Genomic DNA, 25,344 nt, shown 5'->3' on the forward strand with positions numbered 1-25,344 from the left:
CTTTATTTTCTATTATATTCTATTTTTGTTCTATTATTTTATTTTCTATTCTATTCTGTTTTATTCTATTCTATTCCTTTATTTTCTTCTATTTTTTTATTTTATTCCATCCTTTTTTTATTCTGTTCTATTCTATTAAAGCAGTTTAAGTAGGAACCGTCATCTTTTTTCACTTGTTTACCTTTTTTGCAATATGTTTCCATTTCCAATTTAATCATTTATTTCGGATTTGTTGAAATTCGCTACAATTGTGATTTGGAAATTCAGGTACATTCTGTCCAAATTTTGACTCGTAACAAAATGAATCGCACACGTTTAATGGGATGCATCTTCTAATTTACCAGTTTTATCGTTCTAAAAACAAAATGCAATGGTAAATTAAAAGAATGTTTGCAGTATTGTATTATTACAGTGTTCTTGATCTGCCTGGATGCTGGGCTGTTTTGATGAGGAAAAGCTCCTGAATCTTAAAATTCTACCCTCCACACTTCTTTTAGCCCTTAAGGTCGCCCATCATGGTCAGGGGTCCCAGGATTGTAGATTCACCTACCCAATCCTCTTCTCCCCCTCACCACTAGACTTGTCCCCATAGTGTCTTCTACCCCCTGCTCTAGCAGTCTAAGGTCTTGACTTCATCGAGATCATTGCTGGGTCTATATCACATGTACCAAACACAAGGCCCGCGGGCCAAATCCGGCCCTCCAGGTCATTTTATATGGCCCTTGCACCTCTCCTAGAGCTGCAGTAGAGCTCCAGCCCTTCTTTGGGCCTCCTCCAGACCCTGCACTTCCTGCTCCCTAGCTCTGACACCAGCTTCTTCCCAGAAGCAACACAAGGTAAGGGGGTGCACTTTAATGTAAGGGAGGGTAGGGAGGGACTCTTGACATCTCATGTAAAGGGATTGGGATCAGACAGACCACACCATACCCCCGTCCCCCAGACCACATCAGCTCCAGCCCGCACACATATTCATTCGCTATTGTCACACAACTGGGTGGGCTCAGGGCTCTGCGCCCCAAGCCCACCCTTTTTTGAAGCCTATTAGAGCCTCTGACTCTAATCACGTGCTTAAAAAAAAAAAAACCCCATTGGAATCCATGTGTCTGGCGCCCTGCATGTAGATTAGTGGGCCGGATGCATGGATAGGGGGGGGGGGGGCGGCGCCCCTGCGCCCCCAATGGACGGGCCACCACTGGTTGAGATACTCTGGACATCTAAGATTACAGATACAACCAGTCCTTTGAGGGCAATCATAATGCTGATGCGGCCCTCAATGAAGTTGAGTTTGACACCCCTGGTCTATAAATAAATAATAAATTTCAGGTTTCCCAGAATTGGGTTGTAAGTGTGCAATGGCTGCTCCCATATTTCTGTCCTCAAAGGTTCACCTATTTACAACTGTTGGGAAGCAATATCAGCCACATGGGGAGTGCATTGTTTTTATTGCGTAAGCTGACTCCTAGACTTGCCTGGTGAGAAGGAGCAGTAAAGTGTAACCCGTATGTAACAACGCAAAGCAGGACACAAAGGCTAAGTATGTAATATAATGTTCTTTGCCGTCCCATGCAGAACGCTCATATTGACAGCCTGAAGAAGAATAGCGTACGCCATAAACTGGTCTCTCTAACACTGAAGAAAAAGTCCAAGTTAACCGAGGAGGTACGTTGTATAAATTTGTACAATCACTTTTTCATTTTATTTATAAAGCAGTTTGTAGCTGGAACAAAATATATAGAAAGTGCATAGCAAATGCAGTAAAGGGGTTAAACCACTGACTGTGACTTGTGATCTATGAAAATATACTTTGAAAGTCTTCTCTAAGTCTACACAAGTAGAAAGATAAACTCCAAGCAGATATAAAATACTCAAAATAATGCAGTTCGGTATTCATTAACCACTTGCTTACTGGGAACTTATACCCCTTTCCTGCCCAAGCCAATTTTCAGCTTTCAGCTCTCTTACACTTTAAATGACAATTGCGCTGCAACACTGTACCCATATGACATTTTTATCATTTTTTTTTTTTTTTTTTCATATATATAGAGCTTTCTTTTGATGATATTTAAAAAAAAAAAAACCTGAAAATTTTGAAAAAAAAAAGTTTTTTCTTAGTTCCTGTCAGTAAATCCTGTAAATACCGTATTTATCGGCGTATAACACGCACCGGCGTAAAACACGCACCTACATTTTAGGAGAGAAATTTCAGGAAAAAAGCTGAAATTTAAAATAAACAGCTTTGAACTCAGAACATTTCTTTTTAATCAAATGCAGTCTCACCAGTGCCCACGAATGCAGCCTCATCAGCGCAGTGCCCACGAATGCAGCCTCGCCAGCTCAGTGTCCATACATGCAGCCTCGCCAGCTCAGTGTCCATACATGCAGCCTCGCCAGCTCAGTGCCCATACATGCAGCCTCGCCAGCTCAGTGCCCATACATGCAGCCTCGCCAGCTCAGTGCCCATACATGCAGCCTCGCCAGCTCAGTGCCCATATATGCAGCCTCGCCAGCTCAGTGCCCATATATGCAGCCTCGCCAGCGCAGTGCCCATATATGCAGCCTCGCCAGCGCAGTACCCATATATGCAACCTCGCCAGAGCAGTGCCCATATATGCAGCCTCACCAGCTCAGTGCCCATACATGCAGCCTCGCCAGGGCAGTGCCCATATATGCAGCCTCGCCAGCGCAGTGCTCATACATGAAGCCTCGCCAGCGCAGTGCTCATACATGCAGCCTCACCAGCGCAGTGCCCATACATGCAGCCTCGCCAGGGCAGTGCCCATATATGCAGCCTCGCCAGCGCAGTGCCCATACATGAAGCCTCGCCAGCGCAGTGCCCATACATGCAGCCTCGCCAGCGCAGTGCCCATAATTGCAGCCTCGCCAGCGCCATTGACACTATCTGAATTACTTTTAAAAAAAGTCCAGGAAGCAGCGCCGAGAGGTAGAAGGGGGCGGGCGGCCTTGAGGAGAAGGAAGGACGCGCTGTCATCAGAAGTCTATGATAGATGTCGGCACAGGAGGCGGGACTTTCGATGACAGCGTGTCCTTCCTTCTCCTCGGTGCTGCCCACCCCTCTTCTACCTCTCGGCGCTGCTTCCTGGATTTTTTTTTATATCGGCGTATAACACGCACTGTTACTTTTTCCTCCATTTTTAGGAGGAAAAAGTGCATGTTATACGCCGATAAATACGGTAAGTAATTTTTCTCCTTCACTGATGCAGCACTGATGGGCACTGATGAGGCGGCACTGAAGAACCCTGATTAGGTGGCTCTGATGAGGAGGCATTAATATGCCACACTTATAGGCACTGATATGTGGCACTGATGAGCACTGATAGGCGGCACTGATATGTGGCACTTATGAGCACTGATAGGTGGCACTGATATGCGGCACTGATGAGCACTGATAGGTGGCACTGATAAGACGGCACTTATGGCCACTGATGAGGTGGCAGTGTAGAGCCCTGATTAGGAGGCACTAATATGCCACACTGATAGGCACTGATAGGTGGCACTGATAGGCAGCACTGATGGGCACTGATAGGTGGCACTGATGAGCAGGTACTGATGGGCACTGAAAGGCAGCACTGACTGGCATAACTAATAGGCACTAATCAGTGTCACTGATGGGCACTGATCTGTTTCACTGATGGGCACTGATTGGTGTCACTGATGGGCACGGCTGGGGCTGAACTGTATGTCTTACATGTACATGTTTCCCCTGCGAAGAGATGCCACTGATTGGCTCTCTTTGCCACAAACTCTGTCAGTGTGAGCCGAAGAGAGCTGATAAACAGCACTACCTTGTTTACATGTTACCAGCTGTGATTGGACACAGCTGATCACATTTGTAAAGAGCCGCGTCATTGGCTTTTTACCAAGATCAGGGTCGCGCCGTGTCCTAGGGACACGACATGACCGCGACCGATACACGCCCCCGCGGGAGCGAGAGAGTGGCGGGTTCTGGGGCTGTCAAATGACATTGTCCCGAAACAAGGGTGCATCCCGCCCGCCGTCATATTACTATACGGCCGGCGGGAAGTGCTTAACCACTTCCCGCCCGCCCGCCCACAATGTACTGTGGACAGGCAGCAGGTGTAGGCATAGCGACGTGCCCGTACATCTCCGTCTACTTCTGGGTTTAGGGCGCACAGCTGATGATTCACGGCTGGGATCTGCTGAGATCGGCTGTGTACAATCACATCCTAGAGCTCAATGCAAAGCAGGGATGAGAAACTTAGAGATCTATTAGTAAACACATTACACATAGTTAGGCACAAGTTTAACCCCTTGATCGCCCTAAATGCTAACCCCTTCCTAGCCAAGTGTTATTAGTACTGTTACAGTGTATAGTATTATCACTGATCACTGTATTAATATCACTGGTAGTTAGTCAGTTCCCCCCAGCATCAGTTAGTGTCTGATTTCTCTCCGCACTATCGCAGTCCCAATATAAGTCGCTGATCACCGCCATTAATTTAGTAGTATACAAAAAATAAATAAAAAATTCCAGTGTATATCCCATAGTTTGTAGGCGCTATAACTTTCATGCAAACCAATCAATATACACTTATTGGGATTTTTTTTTTTTTTTTACAAAGACATGTAGCAGAATACATTTTGGCCAAAACGTATGAATAAATTGGATTTAAATTTTTTTTTATTGGATACGTTTTATAGCAGTAAGTAAAAAATATATATATTTTTTTCTTTTTTCAACATTTTCTTTCTTTTTTCGTTTATTTCACAGAAAAAAAAAAAAAAAAACCCAGACGTATTTAAATACCACCAAAAGAAAGCTCTATTTTTGTGAAAAATATAATATAAATTCCATTTGGGTACAGCATTGCATGACCGCACAATTACCAGTGAAAGTAGTAGAGTGCTAAATAGCAAAAAATGACCTGGTCATGAAGGGGGTAAAATCTTCTGAAGAGCTGAAGTGGTTAATATATATATATATATATATATATATATATATATATATTTATTTATTTATTTATTTATTTATTTATTTTTTTATTCAAGCATTGTAAGTACCTACATTTAAGTTGGTATCAGCCTCTTGCTGTCCATGTAGAGCAGAGCTCAGACTGAGAAAGTAAGAAGCAGCACAAGTAGCCAATTAATAATCTCATTAGGGCCTATTGTATTGTTAATGTGGCCTAGCTTACCCCTTCTTTAACCCTTTGCTTCCTCTGGTTCAGGTAACAAAAAGACTGCATGATGGAGAGTCTACCCTGCAGGGGAACAGCATGCTGGAAGATCGTCCCACTTCAAACCTGGAAAAACTCCATTTTATTATCGGCAATGGGATCCTGAGACCAGCACTTCGGTTGGTGTTGTTTTCGTTATTTTTATTGGTACTAGCAATAGTGTGATCGTTCCAGAACAAGCAAAGTTGAGGTGTTAGTAACAATTCTAAATACCCTGTGCTGAAAGTTGGGTGACAATAGGACAGTTGCATAGCAGATCCTTCACCTGGAAAGCCCAGGTTCTGTATACAGTCATCAATAGACATGAACGGCTGTGCATGAATGGACTGCGGGTACGGGGTATACATCGGTTCTCACCTACAGTGCATCAAGAAATTATTTACAGCGCTTCACTTTTTACACATTTTGTTATGTTACAGCCTTGTTCCAAAATGAGTTAAACTCATTATTTTCCTCAAAATTCTACAAACAACATCCCATAATGTGAAAGAAGTTTGTTTGAAATTTTTGCAAATCATGTTTTTTATTAAAAATAAAAACCAAAAAAAAAAAATGACATGTACATAAGTATTCACAGCCTTTGCTCAATACTTTGTTGAAGCACCTTTGGCACCAATTACAGCATCAAGTCTTGTTTAGTATGATGCTACAAGCTTGGCACACCTATTTTTGGGCAGTTTCTCCCATTCTTCTTTGCAGGATCTCTCAAGCTCCATCAGTTTGGATGGGGAGCGTTGGTGCACAGCCATTTTCAGATCTCTCCAGAGATGTTCAATGGGGTTCAAGTCTGGGCTCTGGCTGGGCCACTCAAGGACATTCACAGAGTTGTCCAGTAGCCACTCCTTTGTTATCTTGGCTGTGTGATTAAGGTCGTTGTCCTGTTCAAAGATGAACCTTCATCCCAGTCTGAGGTCCAGAGCGCTCTGGAGCAGGTTTTCATCAAGGATGTCTCTGTACATTGCTGCATTCATCTTTCCCTCGATCCTGACTAGTCTCCCAGTTCCTGCCACTGAAAAAGATCCCCACAGCTTGGTGCTTCCACCACTATGCTTCACTGTAGGGATGGTATTGGCCAGGCTATGAGCATTGCCTGGTTTCCTCCAAACATGACGCTTGCCATTCAGGTCAAAGAGTTCAATCTTTGTTTCATAAGAGCAGAAAATTTTGTTTCTCAAGGTCTGAGAGTCCTTCAGATGCCTTTGGGCAAACTCCAGGCGGGCTGTCATGTGCCTTTTACTGAGGAGTGGCTTCCATCTGGCCACTCCACCATACAGGCCTGATTGGTGGAGTGCTTCAGAGATGGTTGTTCTTCTGGAAAGTTCTCCTCTCTCCGCAGAGAAACACTTGAGCTCTGTCAGAGTGACCATCGGGTTCTTGGTCATCTCCCTGAATAAGGCCCTTCTCCCCCAACCACTCAGTTTGGCCGGGCGGCCCGCACTAGGAAGAGTCCTGGTGGTTTCAAACTTCTTCCGTTTACGGATGATGGAGGCCACTGTGCTCATTGGGACCTTCAATGCATCAGATATTTTTTGGTACCCTTCCCCAGATCTGTTCCTCAATACAATCCTGTCTTAGAGGTCTACAGACAATTCCTTGCACTTCATGGCTTGGTTTGTGCTTTGACATGCACTATTAACTGACCTCATATAAACAGGTGTGTGCTTTTCCAAATCATATCCAATCAATCGGATTTAACACAGGTGGACTGAAATCAAGTTGTAGAAACATCTCAAGGATGATCAGTGGAAACAGGATGCACCTGAGCTCAATTTTGAGTGTCATGGCAAAGGCAATATTTATGTACATGGGATTTTTTCATTTTTAAATTTTTTATAAATTTGCAAAGATTTCAAACAAACTTCTTTCATGTTACCATTATGGGGTATTGTTTGTAGAATTTTGAGGAAAATAATAAATTTAATCTAGTTCTAAATAAACCTGTAAGATAACAAAATGTGTAAGAAGAGCTGCGGATACTTTCCGGATGCACTGTATATACAATGATAGCATGCCAGAAATTTTTTTTTTTAATTTAGAATCTGGTACCTCTCACTCACACCCTCCTATTTTGTCATATTTTGAGTCCTTCATTCCATTTCCTCCCACCATCTTCCTAGATGACTCTTTAACCACTTTACCACCGGAGGATTTTGCTGTCTTCCGTCCAGGCCACTTTTTGCGATTCGGCGCTGTGCGACTTCAACTGACAATTGCGCGGTCGTGCGACGCCATACCCAAACGAAATTTACGTCCTTTTTTTCCCACAAACAGAGCTTTCTTTTGGTGGTATTTGATCACCTGTGCGATTTTTACTTTTTGCGCTATAAACAAAAAAAGAGCGTTTATTTTGAAAAAATAACAATATTTTTAACATTTTTTTATATGAAATTCCCCCCAAAAAAGATGTAAAAACCAATTTTTTTAAAAATTTTTGGCCAATTTGTTTTATGCTACCTATGTTTGGTAAAAAAAATTGCAATAAGCGTATTTTGATTGGTTTGCGCAAAAGTTATTGCGTTTACTAACAAAGGGAAAGATTTCTGTAATTTTTGGTGTTTTTTTTTTAACGCGTAATGGCGGCGATCTGCGATTTTTTTTGCGGGACTGCGACATTGCGGCGGACAGATCGGACCCTTGACTGACATTTTTGACACTTTTGGGGGTACCAGTGACATTACTGCAGTAATCAGTGCTATATATATGCACTGTTACTGTAAAAATGACACTGGCAGGGAAGGGGTTAATTTTATTGGAGAGGGAGGGGTTAATGTATGCCTGGTGCTTACTGACGTGTAGGGGGGGAGGTGACTGTGTGAGTCATGGACAGATCGGATGTCCAGCTATGCTGAACAGTCCGATCTGTCACTCCCTGTCACTATGGAGATCTCCAGACTCGATCCCCGACGATCGGGTAAGAGCAGCGGCGATCGCCGCTGCTCCTCCCCTGGCTCGACTCCCGCTGTGAATGAAAACAGCGGGAGCGAGCCTCCGGCGGCGCGCAAGCGCCGCCCAGAAGGGGGAGTGTCTAACGACGTTAATACTACGTCGCTGGACGATAACGAGCCACTCTGCCGCAGTAGTATTACTGTGAGCGGTTCTAAAGTGGTTAATTTCCCTGAGAATAAATAGCTGCCCAACCCTGGTGTCATCACTGGCTGCCTGTGCCATCAATTCATTAATTGTATAACTGGCCGCCAACTGTGCACCACAGATATTAGTGTTTGTGCCAACAATAATAAGTGCTTGGCACCCCGAAACACTGTATACTGTTACACCCATCCATCAGGACAGGGAGTGATAGCAAATCTCTGCAATGGGAACATAGAAAAAACATTAGCACTTGACCTCCGAAAGATTTAGCCCCCTTTATGACCAGGCCATTTTCTGTGATACGGCACTACGTTACTATTGCGACGCTGTATCCAAATAAATGTATGTCCTTTTTTTCCCACAAATAGAGTTTTCTTTTGGTTGTATTTGATCACCTCTGCGTTTTTTATTTGTTGGGCTATAAACCAAAAAAGGCTGACGATTTTGAAAAAAATCAAAACAATATTTTTCTTTCGCTCATTGATGGACACAGCTCCTGATCTTCTTAACCATCGGGTTATACTGCCCCCTACAGGAGTAGGACACTAGGCAAAAAAGAAAGTCTGGCTACGCCTATGGGCAGTCCCAGGGGGTATACTCCCTCTCTCTGCTATAGGTACTTTTCTGCCTAGTCAGGAGTTCCTTGCTGGGATCTCTGGTCCTGGCATTTTTTTCTTTTTGGATATAATTTTTTTTCTCCTGTTTTTTTCCTGTGAGATCTACAATCAACTGCCGGACTGGGTGACGGGCTGGATAATCTAGATCCATTGGTCACCCCAGTCTGGCCAGCAAGCGTGCACAGACCTCAGCTCCACGCTAGGTCCGCCGCGACATAGCCCCACCGGACTGGAGCTGGCCTGCGAGTTAAATGCCTTGCGAAGTCGCATACGACCAGGTCTCGGCCCGAGTCGCAGCATTCCTCCTGGCCGACAGCCCCCCATTTCGATGGAAAGGGGGGCTCTGTCTAGAGCGGTGCCCTCCTGGTTCCTGCTATGGTGAGTAGCTGTCCCCCCCTCTCCTCTGGAGGGTTTTGGTGTGGACGTGGGCCCTTCCCTGGGACGGTCGGACTCCCGGGTTCCCCTTCTTGTCAGGCACCCCCTTTCATCTGTCCCCTCATCCTACCCCCTCTCCACTTATGCTGGGGCTGTGTGGGTAGTCTGGTCCACCTCCTGGGATGGGGGCAGGGCGCAATGTTTGCTATGGGGGGGGGGGTGGTGCGTCGCCGGTGCCCGGACAATTGGCTGTACGGGGGAGGGGGGGTTGTACCTGGTGGGGGCTCCTGCCAGGGCCCCCTGCCCTTTCTGGGCCTGTCTTTGAGGCCTGGGATCCCTCCTTGGTCCCTGGGAGCCTCATGGTGCTGCACAGCCGCCATTTTCTTGTAGCCTGTGTGCTCAATGCATGGCAGCCTTGTTTGTGTAGTCCAGCGGCCGTTTTGCACTGGTTTGCTATTGAAAATAGCAGGCTACCATGACAGTGAAGCCCCCTGGACGGCGATTTCGGCGGTGGGAGCCGCTCCTCATTCCCTGGTGCTAACTCCTGGATCCTTTCATTTCCTGAACACCGCAGATTCTCCTGGTGGCTGCAGTGCCTGGTTTCTGTGGGGTGGTGAGTCTGGAGGGGCCCTCTCCCTCTCTGCTAAGGATCGATTGGTGCTCTGTGACTGGCAACTGGGTGGTGCTGCCAGAGCGGTGGGGGTTGTCCCTTAGCAGTGTTTTACACTTTTTTGTGGGGTCCACCTGGTGACTCATGGAGTCTTTGGAGCACATTTCCCCACCTGATCCCCTCTCTGGGGCTGTGGGGCCCTTCAGGTCCCATCCATCCATTGATGCACTGACGGTAGTCCTGGAGTCCCTTGTGCCCCGGGTGGAGGTGTCTTTTGGGTGATGGGCTGGCATCTGTGTCCTCAGATCCTGAATCTGATTCAGGCACGGCGGACATGGGTCATCCTGCTGCTTGGTCTGTGACCACGCACCCTGAATCCTCAGATAGTGAGGATGATTCCTCCGCTTTTGCAACCGCGCATGACAAGGCGCTGGTGGATGCACTGATTGTAGATATGCTTGAGACTTAAAGTTGTAGGACGCAGCTGCGGCTGCGACGAAGGCGCAGGTCTCCTTTGGCACTCACAAGCCATCCAGAGCATCAAAGGAGTTCCCTTTCCCCTCCTATTTTGACAGAATTGTCACTGAAGAGTGGGGATGACCAAAGCTTCCCCTTGGGGTCCCTAAGCAAGTTGCTAGGCGATACCCCTATGAGGAGTCCCTTCCTAAGAAGTGGACTGTTCCACCAGTGGTGGACCCTTTGGTTTCCAGTTAAAACAAGGCAACCATGATTCCGAACACCTACTGCTCTGGTGGAAAACCTGGAAATCACCATACAAGCTTAAGGGAGTTTGGCTGAATTCTGAATTTTTAGAACTCTGCTCTGGTTCTGTCCAAGGTGGACTACCTGGGTCTGACTCTGGACTCAGCCTTAGTCAGAGTGCTCCTTCCTCTGGACAAACGCCAGAAACTAAAGGCCGCAATTCGTCTCCTGCTGTCCAGCAGATGGTCATCCCTCCGGACTTGCATGCGGGTGCTGGGCCTCATGGTGTCTACCTTTGAGGCAATTCCATTTGCACAGTTCCATACGAGGTCCCTGCAGGGAGATTCTCACCAAATGGGACAAGAATCTGCAGTCTCTGGACAATCAGACCCAGCTGAGCTGGCGAACGAAAGAAGGGATTCTTAATCTTAATGGCCCCGGACTGGCCTCGCTGGGTTTGGTACGCCCATCTGGTGCGGCTGGTCCCTGATGTTCCTTGGAAGCTCCCTCTCAGGGAGGATCTGCTGTCCCAAGGACCAATCTTCCATCTTACTTTACAGTCATGAGTCGGTGTTTCCAACGCTGTTAAAAGCCAAGAAATTTACTTCTAGGAAGATCTACATTGCGTGGTGTGAGTATCTTGTGGTTCATCCTCGCTCTTTTTTCTGTGGCTCGGATCTTGACCTTCCTTGAACGGGGGGTTGAGCAGAAACTGGTCTTGAGTACTATCAAGGGTCAGGTGTCGGCCTTAGCAGTCTTATTTCAAGGGCCCTTGGCCACATACTCCCTGGTGCGTACTTTTCTTCAGGGAGTTAGGCACTTGACACTTCCAGTGCGGTCTCTGTTGCTGCATTTGGTGCTTTCAGTCCTCCAGAAGCCTCTTTTTGAGAATCTTCAGGAGATTCCCCTGCTTAAAGAGTTTTTTTTTTTTACACCCTGCAAAAGAAAGACATAATGAGCTAGTATGCATCGCATATTAGCTCATTATGCAATACTTACCTCAGAACGAGCCCCCGCCGTGCCGCTCACTCACCTCTATGACGGGCGACATGTCTAGTCGCCCGTCTTCCGGGATCGCGGCATCCGGCCATCTGATTGGCCGGAGCCGCGGTGACGTCACTCCCGCGCACGCGCGCTAGAGCCGACAGTCACGGCACGGGGCTCTGAAGGAACGGCACGATCGGCCGTTCCTTCAGAGCGCATGCGCCAGCGACGTCACTGGCGACATGTAAGGTAAATATCTCCTAAACGGTACATGTTTAGGAGATATTTACAGTACCTATAGGTAAGCCTTATCATAGGCTTACCTATAGGTACAAGTTGTAGAGGAGGGTTTACTTCCTCTTTAAGCTGTCCCAGAAGGTGGCCTTTTTGGTGGCTTTCACCTCTGTGCGCAGGGTGTCGGAAATGGTGGCGTTAACCTGTCGTTCACCTTACTGGTGGTTCATAGTGATTAGGTGGTTCTTTGCCCCTGCCTGTCGTTCCTTCCTCAGGTTGTCTCTGATTTTCATTTGAATGAAGACATTGCATTTGGATGTGTGTCGCTTCCTAGTGTCCCAGACGAACACATCCAAGGGAAGTTGCTTTGCATGCCTTGGATGTGGACCGGGCAATTATGGGGTATTTGGCAGCTTCGGAGTCTTTTAGGATGTCAGACTCGCTATTTGTGCTCACGGATGGGCCTCAGAAAGGGTTGTCCGTTTCCTCTGTGACCATTTCCAGATGGATCAGACAGACGGAGGTTCAGGTTTATTCCATCCAGGGTCATGTTCCTCCTTTCCCTGTCAAGGCACATTCTACTCGGCACTCAGTGCCTCCTGGGCTTTCTGTCATCAGGCATCAGTGACACAAGTTTACAAGGTGGCCTCCTGGTCATCGGTGCACACTTACACAAAGTTCTATAAAGTTGATGTGTTGGCATCTGCGGATGCTTCCCTTGGCCGCAAGTTTTTTGCAGGCTGCTGTTTAGAGGATCTGGTCCTCTTTGAGGGTGCATTGTTTTGTTTTAGGTGAGCTCCAGTTGTTTTGGTTGAGCTCCTGTTTACCTGGTTGCAGTGGCGTAGCGTGGGGGGTGCAGGGGGGGCCGGCCGCACCGGGCGCAACATCTGGGGGGGGCGCATCCTGCAGTGTCACTCTGTCTGACATTATATATATTACTAACACGGTGTCATCACACACTGTTTGCGGCTGCCGCCATCTTTAGGCTGGGAGATAGCCGGCGGGCGCCCTATGCCTGGAAATTGCCGGTCGAGGCGGGGCGGAGCTGGACTGTGCCTCCCCTGCCCATTGGCGTAGCGTTGCAAGCCAAGCCCCGCCTGTCGGCGGCGTGTTCTGCACAGCTCAGTCGGCTCAGCCAACCAGCAGCCTTCTTTTCACTCAGCCGCCCAGCGCTGTCACAGGAATCATTAATTTCTATCTTTCCAGTTGTGGCACTGAGCCAGCACAGCGTGAGAGGACTCAAGAGAGAGTTGAGAGGTGAGGTGAGACCATGAGAGATGTTTTTCTGGACTGACAGACACACAAGGTATCTAGGGAGGGAGGAGGAGGGGGGGAGCAGCCTGGACTGGAGAGCACTGACTGCAGTAAAGTGAAAGTGGAACTGTAGGGGAGGTCGGTGTAGGTGTCAGTGGGAGGTAGGTCAGTGAAGGGGGGTTAGTGTAGGTATCAGTAGGGGGGGGGGGGTTTGTGAAGGGGGGGTCAGTGTAGGTGTCAGTGTGGGGGGGGGGGGTCAGTGTAGCTGTCAATGTGGGGGGGTCAGTGTAGGGGAGTCAGTAAAGGGGTCAATGTAGGGGGGTCAGTGTAAGGGTTCAGTGAAGGGGGGTCAATGTAGGGGGGGTCAGTGTAGGTGTCAGTGTAGGTGTCAATGTGGGGGGGGTCAGTCAAGGTGTGAGTGAAGGGGGTCAGTGAAGGGGTCAGTGTAAGGGTTCAGTGAATGGGGGGTCAATGTAGGGGGGGTCAGTGTAGGTGTCAGTGTAGGGGGGTCAGTGTAGTGGGGGTTAGTGTAGGGGGGGTCAGTGTAGGAGGGGGTCAGTCTAGAGGTCAGTCTAGGGGTAAGTCTAGGGGGCAGTGAAGAAGGGTCAGTGAAGGGGGGGACAGTGTATGTGTCAGTGTAGGTGTCAGTGAAGGGGTCAGTGTAGGGGGGTTCAGTCTAGGGGGGTGTCAGTGAAGGGGGGGTCAGTGTAGGTGTCAATGTGGGGGGGGGGTCAGTGTAGGTGTCAATGTAGATATCAATATGGGGGGAGGGTCAGTGTAGGTGTCAATGGGGGGGTCAGTGTAGGTTTTAATGTGGGGGGGGGGTCAGTGTAGAGGTCAGTGTAGGTGTCAATGTGGGGGGGGGGGGTCAGTGAACGGGTCAATGTAGGGGGGTCAGTGTAGGGGAGGGGTCAGTCTAGAGGTCAGTCTAGGGGGCAGGGAACTGTAAAAGAAAGGCAGGCACCACTCTAAGTGTAATATGACTCAAATTTTAATGGAAACAAAAGCACACTATATACTCACAAACGAGTAATAAAACCAGCAGTAAGTGAGAGCCATGAAGTTCATCCGGGGGATCGATTTATCCGGGTACCTATGAAAAGAAGATCCGACCGATCCGCTGTATGGTCCGTTCGAGCCGATGGGAAAGTGGCTTTCTCTGAACCCTGGGGACACTGTCGGGGCTTCTGGCGGCGTACTTCTGGCTTCCGGCTAGGACGTGGAGCGTGATGGCGTGGGCAGGCGACACGTTGTCGGAGCATGCGCTCCTTCCTCAGGCCATACAGCGGATCGGTCGGATCTTCTTTTCATAGGCACCCGGATAAATCGATCTCCCGGATGAACTTCATGGCTCTCACTTACTGCTGGTTTTATTACTCGTTTGTGTGTATATAGTGTGCTTTTGTTTCCATTAAAATTTGAGTCATATTACACTTAAAGTGGCGCCTGCCCTTCTTTTACAGTCCACTGCAAGTTTCTCTTCTTACTTGGGACAGAGCAGCCTTCAAGTGTTGTAAAGACTTGGTTTTTTATGGACTTTGTTGGACTCCAATGTGCCACGCTAATATTATTTTCCACAATTCTGTTATATGATAGAAATTGATGGTATCCCTCCAATTTCTTCTTGCGCCAGTACACCCCCATTGTTTGTGTAGGGGGCAGGGAAGAATGGTCAGTGATGGGGGGGGGTCTGTCTAGGGTGGTCAGTGAAGGATGGGCAGGGAAGAAGGGTAAGTGAAGGGGGTCAGTGTCAGCGTAGGTGTCAGTGTAGGTGTTAGTGAAGGGGTCAGTGTAGGGAGGGTCAGTGTAGGGGTGTAAGTGTAGGGGGCAGTGAAGGTGTCAGGTAGGTCAGTGTAGGAATCAGGAATGTCAGTGTAGGGGTCAGTATAGGTGTCAGTGAAGGGGGGCCAGTGTTTGTGTCAGTGTAGGTGTCAGTGAAGGGGTCAGTGTAGGGGGGGGTTAGTGAAGGAGGGGCAGGGAAGAAGGGGGGCCAGTGTAGGTGTCAGTAAAGGGGTCAGTGTGTGGTGGGGGGGGGTCAGTGTAGGGGGTCAGTGAAGGTGTCAGGTAGGTCAGTGTAGGGGGTCAGTGTAGTAATAAGGTAGGTCAGTGTAGTGATCAGGGTTGGTTAGTGCAGGAATCAGGTAGGTCTGTGTAGTGGTCAGGTAGGTCTGTGTAGGTGTCAGTATAGTAATCAGGTAGGTTAGTGTAGGAATAAGGTAAGTCTCTGTAGTGGTCAGATAGGTCTCTGTAGGTGTCAGTATAGTGATCAGGTAGGTTAGTGCAGGAAATAGGTAGGTCAGTGTAGGGGTCAGTGTAATTGTCAGGTAGGTTTGTGTAGTGATCAGGTAGGTTAGTGCAGGAAACAGGTAGGTCAGTGTAGGGGTCAGTGTAATTGTCAGGTAGGTTTGTGTAGGTGTCAGTATAGTAATCAGGTAGGTTAGTGTAGGAATAAGGTAGGTCTCTGTAGTGGTCAGCTAGGTCAGTGTAGGTGTCAGTGTAGTGGTCTGTGTAGATTTGTGTAGGGGGCGCAAATTACTTACCCTGCCCCGGGAGCTGACAACCCACGCTACGCCACTGCCTGGTTGGCTATAGTTAGCCTTGGGAATTTCTTTTTCGCTGTTCCCATCCCTCATGTTTAACACTGCTTTGGGACGTCCCAATGGTTAAGAAGAATCAGGTGCTGTGTCCGTCAATGAATGAAAGAGAAAATTGAATTTTTGACTTACCGTAAAATCAGTTTCTCTGATGTTCATTGATGGACACAGCACCCACCCCTCTGTGGAGTATTAATTCATCTGACACTGCTTGTAACAAAACTGAATACCTATAGCAGAGAGAGAGGGAGTATTCCCCCTGGGACTGCCCATAGGCATAGCCAGACTTTTTTTTCTGCCTAGTGTCCTACTCCTGTAGGGGGCATTATAACCCAATGGTTAGGAATATCAGGAGCGGTGTCCCTCAATAAACATCAGAGAAATGTCAAAAAATTCTTTACTTTCTGATATAAAACATTTCAAATAAAAAAAAAAAAAAACAATTTTTCTCATAAATTGAGGCCAATATGTATACTGCTACATATTTTTGGTAAAAAAAAATCCCATTGAGCGTATATTGATTGGTTTGCGTAAAAGTTATAGCGTCTAAAAACTATGCGATATTTCTATTTTTATTTTTTTTCTAGTAATAGCGGCGATCAGCGACTTTTTAGCAGGGCTGCGATATTGCGGCGGACATCCTGACACTAACTGGCACTTTTGACATTTTTTTTGGGGACCAGTGACACTAATACAGTGATCAGTACCTAAAAATATGCAAAGACACTGTACTAATGATACTACTGGGTTAAAGAGGAAGTAAACTTCCATCTTTAAATTTTACCTAGGTAAGCCTATAATAAGGCTTACCTATTGGTAGTGTAAATTTCTCCTAAATCTGCACCGTTTAGGAGATATTTACTGTACATGCAGCCAGTGACATCACTGGCGCATGCGATTTGAAGGAACGGCCACCCTTGCCATGATCAGCGGCTCCCTTGCGCATGCGCGGGAGTGACGTCATCGCGCCTCCGGCCAGTCACAGAGCCGGAGTCTGTGAACCTGGAAGCAAGACGGGTGAAGATGGAAGCTGTCTCCAGCGATGACATCGCATGGCTAGAAGGCTCAGTTTTCAGGCAAGTTTCACATAATGTGCTAGTATGCAAAACATACTGGCACATTATGCCTTTGCCTTGCAGGTAAGAAAAAAAAAAAAAAAGTGCAACGGTTTACAACCGCTTTAACATTAGGGGCGATCAAAGGGTTTACTGTGTGCCTAACCTGTGTTTTGCTACACTGTGTGAGGTGCTTTTACTAGGGGAAAAGATGGGACACAAACTTTATTTCTTCCCTTCTGTCAGAATGGCGACCTGCCTTTCTGCTCAATGGTCAGCGGGTACCAGTGGACATCGAGTCCGCGGTTTCTGCCACTTGGCTTTCGCCTGTGATTACATGGCGGAGCATGCGCGCTCCCCACCCGGAAGGCCGGATCATGTATATACTGTATGTGATCCGACGCAGAGGTGCCGCCCTGTAGCAGTAAGACTCGATTCACACCAGCGCGACTTGTCAGGCGACTTGTCAGCCTGACAAGTCGCGGTCCCTCGCGGTCCATTGACTGCTACAGGACCCATTCTAATAGGAGCGACACAAGTCGCTCCGACTTAGAAAAAGGGTCCTGTACTACTTTGGGGCGACCTCGGAGCGACTTGCATAGACATTCATTATATGAAGTCCGTGCAAGTCGCGCCGAAGTCGCGGTGCACTGGACTTCACAATTGGCCCCCGAAGTAGTACAGAGTCGTGTCGCCATAGTGTGAACCGACTCTAAAACTTTTATAGGCCAGACCTTAAGTGGTCCAGGTTGTCATAGGCCCACCCTGCACTCACAGGTCAATGCTGCAGAGAGTGGTACCACTTCATGCAATATCCAGAACCTGCCACCATCAGAAGAAGAAAAAGTGAAGAAGACATGTGATGTCACAAGACAGAAGACACCTGGATTTATAAACATTAAAAAATGAAATATGGGCTTGTAAAAAATAGGGAGTAACACCGAGACCATAGTTGTCCTTTCAGTATTTTCTAAATCAATGACCAGTCACAAGGGTGCAGTCATGGAAGTCCTGTTTTATATTTTTGGAATATGAAAGGATCAGGATGGCAGTCAGGCAACTAGCATTTTCAGAAGGTGTTCAGGATATTGTTCTAGTGTTTTACCGGTATATATAAGAGTAAATAGCACTCCTATTAATGTAAGCTAAATTGATCTTGCATTTTCGTTTCTGCAGGGATGAAATCTACTGCCAAATATGCAAACAGCTTACCCAGAATCCCTCTAAAAGCAGCCATGCCCGCGGCTGGATCCTCATGTCTCTCTGTGTAGGATGCTTTGCGCCCTCCGAGAAGTTTGTCAAGGTCAGTTACACACAACATTTGCTTTTGTTTATTTGGTGCACTTGCAAGGAATGTGGCATTTACTGCCTCAGCGGAATCATTGAAGTTTCTCTTATGCTGGCCATACACTATACGAAAAATCGTTCAAACTTATTTTCGAATAACGAACAGTGGGCTGTGGGAGCAAGCCATTTTGCCATCATGTAATGACCGAATTTTCATCGTTAAATCGTTCATTGGACATAAATGAATCAGTTTGGATGAGAAACACATTAAACTTTCAATTTATCATTCGTTCGGCAGAAATTTTCCAAACTTGTTCTTTTACCGATTACCGATTTGTGCCCATTAACTGGCTGGAAAACGAACGAACTGTCCAAATGACTGATTTTCAAAGATTTTTCGTGTAGTGTATGGCCAGCATTAGAGCATCTGAGCATCACATTTTTGAGAGTTTTTCAGGCTTTTGTATGGGTGTTTTTAAAGCGTTTTTGAGCTTTGGCATTTTTTTATTAGCCAATAGAGAAAAATATCATCTGTTTTATCATTTATTGCTATATTTTTCAGCTTTTCATCCAATTTTATTTATTTATACATTTTTAATTTTTTTTTGTAAGAGGTTAGGGGTGAAAGGTTGGGGGTTAATTTTATTTATTATTTTTTCATTTATTATTATTATTATTATTTATTAATTTTTTAGGTTAGGGGGTTAGAGTTAGAATTAGGGGTTTATATTAGAATTAGGGGTTAATGTTCAGGTTTGGGTTAGGGGTTAAAATTTGGGTTAAGGGTTGGGATTACGGTTTCAATTTCAAGCAAAAGGACAGCAGGAAACTCTGTAAATCTACCAATTCTTTATTGTCACACCTCAGTAAGTAAAATAGACAAGGTGGCTAACGTTTTTCGGCGATGAGCCTTGGTCACAGCACACACAACATATTATTATTATTTTATTTATTTATTTCAGGTACTTATATATCGCTGTCAATTTACACAGCGCTTTACATATACATTGTACATTCACATCAGTCCCTGCCCTCAAGGAGCTTACAATCTAAGGTCCCCAACTCACATAGTAGGGCAAATTTTATTTTTTTTATACAGGATCCAATTAACCTACCAGCATGTCTTTAGAGTGTTGGAGGAAACCGGAGGAAACCCACGCAGGCACAGGGAGAACATGCAAACTCCAGGCAGGTAGTGTCGTGGTTGGGATTCGAACCAGCGACCCTCTTGCTGCTAGGTGAAAGTGCTAACCACTACACCACTGTACTGCACACCACTACACCACTACACCACTACACCACTTCGCCATATGAAAAAACATTTATTTATATATAGATACACACATAATGGGAGACTCCACCCCCACACCAGTCAATTAGTAATTAAATCAAGTGCTGAGATTAGGGTTATTTATTTATTTTTAATATTATTTTTTATTTATATGTTATTTATTATTATAAATTTATGTAATTCATTCATTTAATAATTATAATTATTTATTTTTATTTAATTATTGTATTTGAGCAGAGAAATTGTCAGAAACACGCTAAAACACTCAAAACCGCGTGAATCAAGCGTTTCCATCCATTTCTATGGAACAAAAAACGCCTCAAATACACACCAATCTGTTAGAATCGAGCTACAAAAAAAAAGGCCCCAGAACTTTTTTGAGTTTTAGGCTGTATTTACACTGGTGGGAACACAGACATCGCATGTGATTCGCACTGCATTGCTGTGCAGATTACATGAGATGTCTGTGCGATGCAAATTCAGCCATACACTTTGTATGGCTAAATTTGCATTGCATTCGGAACAAAATGGTAGAGGACCCTTTTTTTGGTCCACACTGGAAACGGATCGCATGGGTGTTTACACTCATGCGATTCGATTCCTGTATCATTTCACAGTTCGCACTGCGATCTGCAAACCGATCTGGGGGTGTCATTAACTTTACATTGACACCCGCAGCGATTCGCAGAGGGCAGTGTGAACTGCCTGCAAGTCCTATGCAATGCGGGAACCTGCACTGGATTCACGCTGGTTCCTGCATCGCACAAGTGTGAATCCAGCCTTAGTGGAATTGTAAACTATCTCCATAGAGAATAATTTATTTATTTTTCTCCTAAAGCTTCAAGCTACAAAATGTTGAGGTGTAAATGGGGCCTTAAAATTCACCTTTTCATGAAAAATGAAAAAGATGTGCATACAGGATCACAAAGACTTTTTACACAATGCAGTAGATTGATCACTTACGTTACACAATGAGTATAACAAGCATGCTATTCTGCATCTCCAGACAGATATTACTGTTGTGGGTTTAGTAACACTTTAAAGCGGAGTTCCGGCCACAAAATCATGCCTTTTAGGTTTTATCGCCTCCGCAAGAATTGTTTTTTTCCGGCTTTTTTTTTTTTTTTTACTTCCCTTATTACAGAGGATAATATACTCACCTTACCATCCACTTCCTCCTTCCTGGGCCGCGGCCCGCGCCGTCACTTCCTGTCCCGCAATGCGTCCTGGGAGCTCTTACTCTTGGCTCCCAGGATGCAATGGGCAGTGACGAAGGTGGCCGGCCGCTCCTCTCATCGCGTTATTTCCAAACAGGAAATGATGCGATGTTAGGCGGAGCACAGTGCGGACGGCGATGCCGAACGCATAGTACTGGGCATGCGCGAGATTTCGCTCTGGATTCACCGGCCTCCGCCCACTACAACCAGGAAGCAGGGCAGACATTTCCCCACAACGGACTCGGCGAAGCAGGACAAAGATGGCGGCGCTCAGCATAAATTTTATAAAGTAAGATTTCATGTTTGCAAAACTATTATTACACTGTATAAAACAGGATTAGCAGATGTATAGAGGTCAGAGGGTCACTGTTTGGGGGACATTAAAAAAAAAAAAAAAGATTCTGTGGCCGGAACTCCGCTTTAAGATCTCTGTCCTGATCTAAGCAGAGCATATCATACCATCTTTTGGACAAAACACATACTTACAATCACAAGCAGCATATGTCTGTAAAGGTTCTTATTTATCCAGGTCATGTTAGTAATAGTTAGTCACATTCAGGGGGACTTATTCTGTAATGCTGAAGGTGTTTTGTAGATTCTCCAAACCATGACACCTTCAGCCATATGAATCGAATGATTAACATCCATGAAGACTTCCTGACATCGTGGATGGAATTATGTACCTAGAGCGGGGGGGAGGGGGGTTCACAACTTTCCCACCTCCCGTCTTGTTCTTGGACAAATAACATCTACACATTCTATGGTAATTGGATGAAGGTGTCTGCGCTACCTGTCATGGGGGGATGTTCCTGACACTCATTAGAACTGAAGAAATGACTCGGGGATACTACAAAACATCTTCAAAATTACAGAACAAGTCCATCTGACCAACTACTACTACCTAAAGCAGAATGTATGTATAAAGTACCAGTTATCCTTTACCATGTCTTATAGTGTTTGGTCATGCTCTGGAGTCAAATGTTTTATTTCTAAATAGCAACTTTAAGAAGTGTAGAAAAGATGTGTGGGTGGTTTACTAGAGTGATTGACAAGCTCTGCACTGACATACTCCAGTTTGGCCCAAATTTGAATCATGTTGGTGAGAAAAGGGTGTATAGAATATCAGAAGTAGGAATCTAAAATAAGGTTTGTTAAAAATTCTTCCAGTAAATTCTTCCATTATTTAAAATATCCTCATAAATAGATTTTATTGTAGAAAAAATGAATCTTACATAGAAAAAGATTAAAAAAATACTTATTGATACAAAGAAATATAAATACATATCAGAGTTAAGTCCTCTGGGGTTCAATGTGTCCAAAACATGTATCCATTGTACCTCCTTTTTTCTCAGAGTCAACTTACGATTACCACCTTTTCTTTTTCGAATAACCCCATCTATGACAACAAATGTTAACTGTGAGATCACAGTTTCTCAATAAAATGCCTTGAATATTTGTGGAGTGCCTTGAATATTTGTGGAGTGAAATATGTTCTTTGATTTTTTGTGTGGTCTCACCCACATAGAGGAGCCCATTTTGGCATTTGATCACATAAATAACAAACAAAAATTGGCATGTATAATACCCCTAAATATTAATGGCACTATGACCTCTGTGTGGGTGAGATAAAAATTACATTTTATCATAGAGTTGCACTGAATGCAGCACAGACCAGGGAATGGACCCATATTAGAGGGTCCCAAAAATGTCATAGTAGGAGTAGGTGGACAGTATTGTTCAGTCCTCACTAGCCTATCACGTAGGGCGTTATTTTGATAGCCCGAATCTGTAATCATGAAATACGTCTAATTGTTTTTTGTGTGTCTTTTATTTTAATACATTTTTGTACAGCAATCCTTTGAACTTTTTTATATATGACCTGTGAGACGGTCTGATTGCATTGCACGTTGAGATTGCCCAAGTGCTGTTCACCTGCTTTGGATATATATACAGTAATGGAAGAATAGAAGGAAATGGACTTTCTAGGCACAATAATTACAATAAACCACTTTTATTAATGATAATCATAAAATCAGAAAACAAAACCCCCAATAGGGGAAAATACTAGTGAGTCAGAGTACATGTACAAGAAAACAAGATATACCATGCCAGGAGGGCCTAAACATACAGGTAATGTTACACAAAGTGCATGATAAGGCAAGATGGTAAATAAGGACGCTATACGTTACGTGCCACGTGGCTCGAAGCCGCTGTCAACGGCAACGTAGAGCGTCCTTTAATGGAGTGGATACAACTTGCACATAGGGGGAGATTCATGTAGCCAGATGCCCTACATGTTTCGCTTAAAATTCAAGCTTCTTCCGGAGCTATTAGGATACAAGTTCCCTGTACAGGCAGTTGTGAAATTCACGGTGGCCAGAGTATCAACAAATTAAAATTAAAACTACTGCTCATATGTTGCTCAAATATAAAGGCAGCGCTCGCAAATCAAGGCAACATTTTAAAAAACGTTGCTCGTCTTTTAAAATGCTCCTAAACCGTGTTACTCATAAACCAAGGTTTTACTGTATATATATATATATATATATATATATATATATATATATATATATATATATATACACACACACACAGTATATTGTATTTGACATTTTACCGCAAAACTTTTATTTCTGTCTTTCTGTGTTTTCTAGTACCTGAGGAACTTTATTAGCGGAGGTCCCCCAGGATATGCACCGTACTGTGAGGAGCGACTGAGGAGGACGTTTGGTAATGGCACCAGAACCCAGCCACCCAGCTGGCTAGAACTTCAGGTGAGTCACCATAATCATCTGTCTACAGAAGAATAACCGGATTTATTTGTTAAAAAAATAACTTTGGGTCTCAGTTTGTTAGCAGTATGCACTATGATCTGTGATACTCTTCTATCTGCCAACCAGAACAATGGTTTGATTTAGATCGCTGGCGATAGGACAATGGAGAACATTCTATACCATGACATAGTGACACATGAGGCCTAAACTCTGGTTCATCAAGCTTCAGGTCCACTTAAAACCTCTTGCACACTGAGGTGTTCAGTTGCAGTGTGTCCCTCCTTGCACTTTAGTGCATCTGGGGGGGACAGGTGCAGAGTCCAGCCCCGCTGCAGGCAGCCTGTCCAAGTCTAAGGCAGGCTGCGGCTGGACAGGCCTGAACGCTTTACCAAGTATTGGTATTTAGTTCAGGGGTAAGGTGACACCTGTCAGTTCAGGGGTAAGGTTCCGAATTTCAGTATGTGTTTGGTTTTCCAGAACCTGTTCGCTAAGAAGACAGGGTCCCAAACTTCGTACCACTCAGTATAACATTCAGACCTGTTCAGCCGCAGCCTACCATAGACTTTGACAGGCTGCCTGCAGTGGGGTTTGATGATGCACCTGTCCATTCTGGGTGCACTAAAGACTGGGAGGGACAACTTGCAACTGAACACCCTAGTGGGCAAAAGGCCTAACGTGTATGCAAAACGTAACAAAGAAACCTAACTTATATGCCCTATTTTTCCATGTTAGATATACCATTAAAAAGATATTTGTTATACCTGGTTAGTAGGTGCAAAAATATAGCTGCCAGAAATTCAGAGCTCTTGTGTCTTCTGCACTCTTCCTAAGTTGTCTTAAAGTGGTTGTAAACCTCATTAATGGAATCTGAGCAAAGCACATAAATCTGTAGTGTTTGCTTATCTTTTTCCAAAGTGTGGTTTCTCTCTGGTGCTTTGTTCCTTTATCAGCACGAGTCACTTCTGGCAAGTTTTCCTGACACATGAGATCGATTTGTGTCAGGGTTTTGGGGGGGGGGGGGGAGCTCAGTAGACAGCTTGTCTATTCAGAACATAGTTCTTCTGCTGTGTGGAGGGGTGTGTGTTCCTTTCCCCCAATTCACTCACACTTTGTAACTACAGTCTCTCTGCCCCCTCCTCTGTTCTCCTGGCAGGTGAAGAAATATTTTAACATGGTCTGCCCTTTTGAAGGGATGTAAAGAGGAGAAGACTACAAATAAACAAGTAAAACTTATGTAGGATGATTTATTTTTATCTCTGTGTATCATCTTAGGCTTAGGGATGATCAAACTTTTGAAAAGTTCGGTTCGACCAGAACACCCGAACTTCCCGAAAGTTCTGCCTGGATTTCAGAACCCCATTGAAATCAATGGGACCCGAACTTCGGTAATCAAAAAACACAATTTTGAAGCCCTAAAACCCAATAAATGCCCCTAAAAAGTGCCTAGGGTTCTGGGTCATGCCCCAGGGACTATTAATCACACAAAAAAAGTTCTTAAAAATTGTCATTTTTGATAGAGAGCCAATTATTGAAAAATATTGAAAAAAAAAATGAGATTTCTTTGGATTTGGTGTCTGGGGGGTCTAAAAGGTGTAGCTGTGAAGTTTCAGCTCTGTAGCATGTCCAGAACCAGAAAAAAAAAAAGATTGTTTGTATTAGAATTGCAATAGAACAGGATAGTGGCTCCGCTATTTTCACACCTTGCCGGTTTTGAAGCAGGCGTTTTTTTTTGGGCATTTTTTGAGGGTCTTTGGAGGCAGGCAAAACATCTGAAATTCTGTATAGGGGTATATATATACACACACATATAGGTGTTATAGGAGCGAAGACATATGCCTGTTAATTATTTCATTAGCGCAAGCATAGGTTTCTGCTACTTTCACACCTATATATGTGTATGTGTATATATACATACATGTGTGTGTGTGTGTGTGTGTGTATATACCCCTACACAGAAGTTCAGATGTCATGCCTGACTCCAAACATGTTCTCAAAAAAGCCCTATAAAGGGCTGCAACAAAAAGCAGGGTGACAGGGGTGAAGC

At 45.1% G+C, this 25,344-nt stretch overlaps 1 protein-coding gene across 2 annotated transcripts in view; it reads left to right on the forward strand.

The window, feature by feature from the left end:
• The window catches only part of MYO7A (myosin VIIA), a 299,552-nt gene that overhangs the window by 185,843 nt on the left and 88,365 nt on the right, over positions 1-25,344 (forward strand). For both annotated transcript variants that reach the window (XM_082245915.1, XM_082245914.1), the window contains exons 25-28: positions 1,570-1,659; positions 5,208-5,335; positions 17,908-18,034; positions 23,181-23,300. In XM_082245915.1, the coding sequence (XP_082102041.1) occupies positions 1,570-1,659; positions 5,208-5,335; positions 17,908-18,034; positions 23,181-23,300 (465 nt within the window). The remainder of the gene's footprint in view (positions 1-1,569; positions 1,660-5,207; positions 5,336-17,907; positions 18,035-23,180; positions 23,301-25,344) is intronic.

The sequence above is a fragment of the Pelophylax lessonae genome (assembly GCF_965119305.1).
Source record: "Pelophylax lessonae genome assembly, chromosome: 2".
Lineage (NCBI taxonomy): Eukaryota > Metazoa > Chordata > Amphibia > Anura > Ranidae > Pelophylax > Pelophylax lessonae.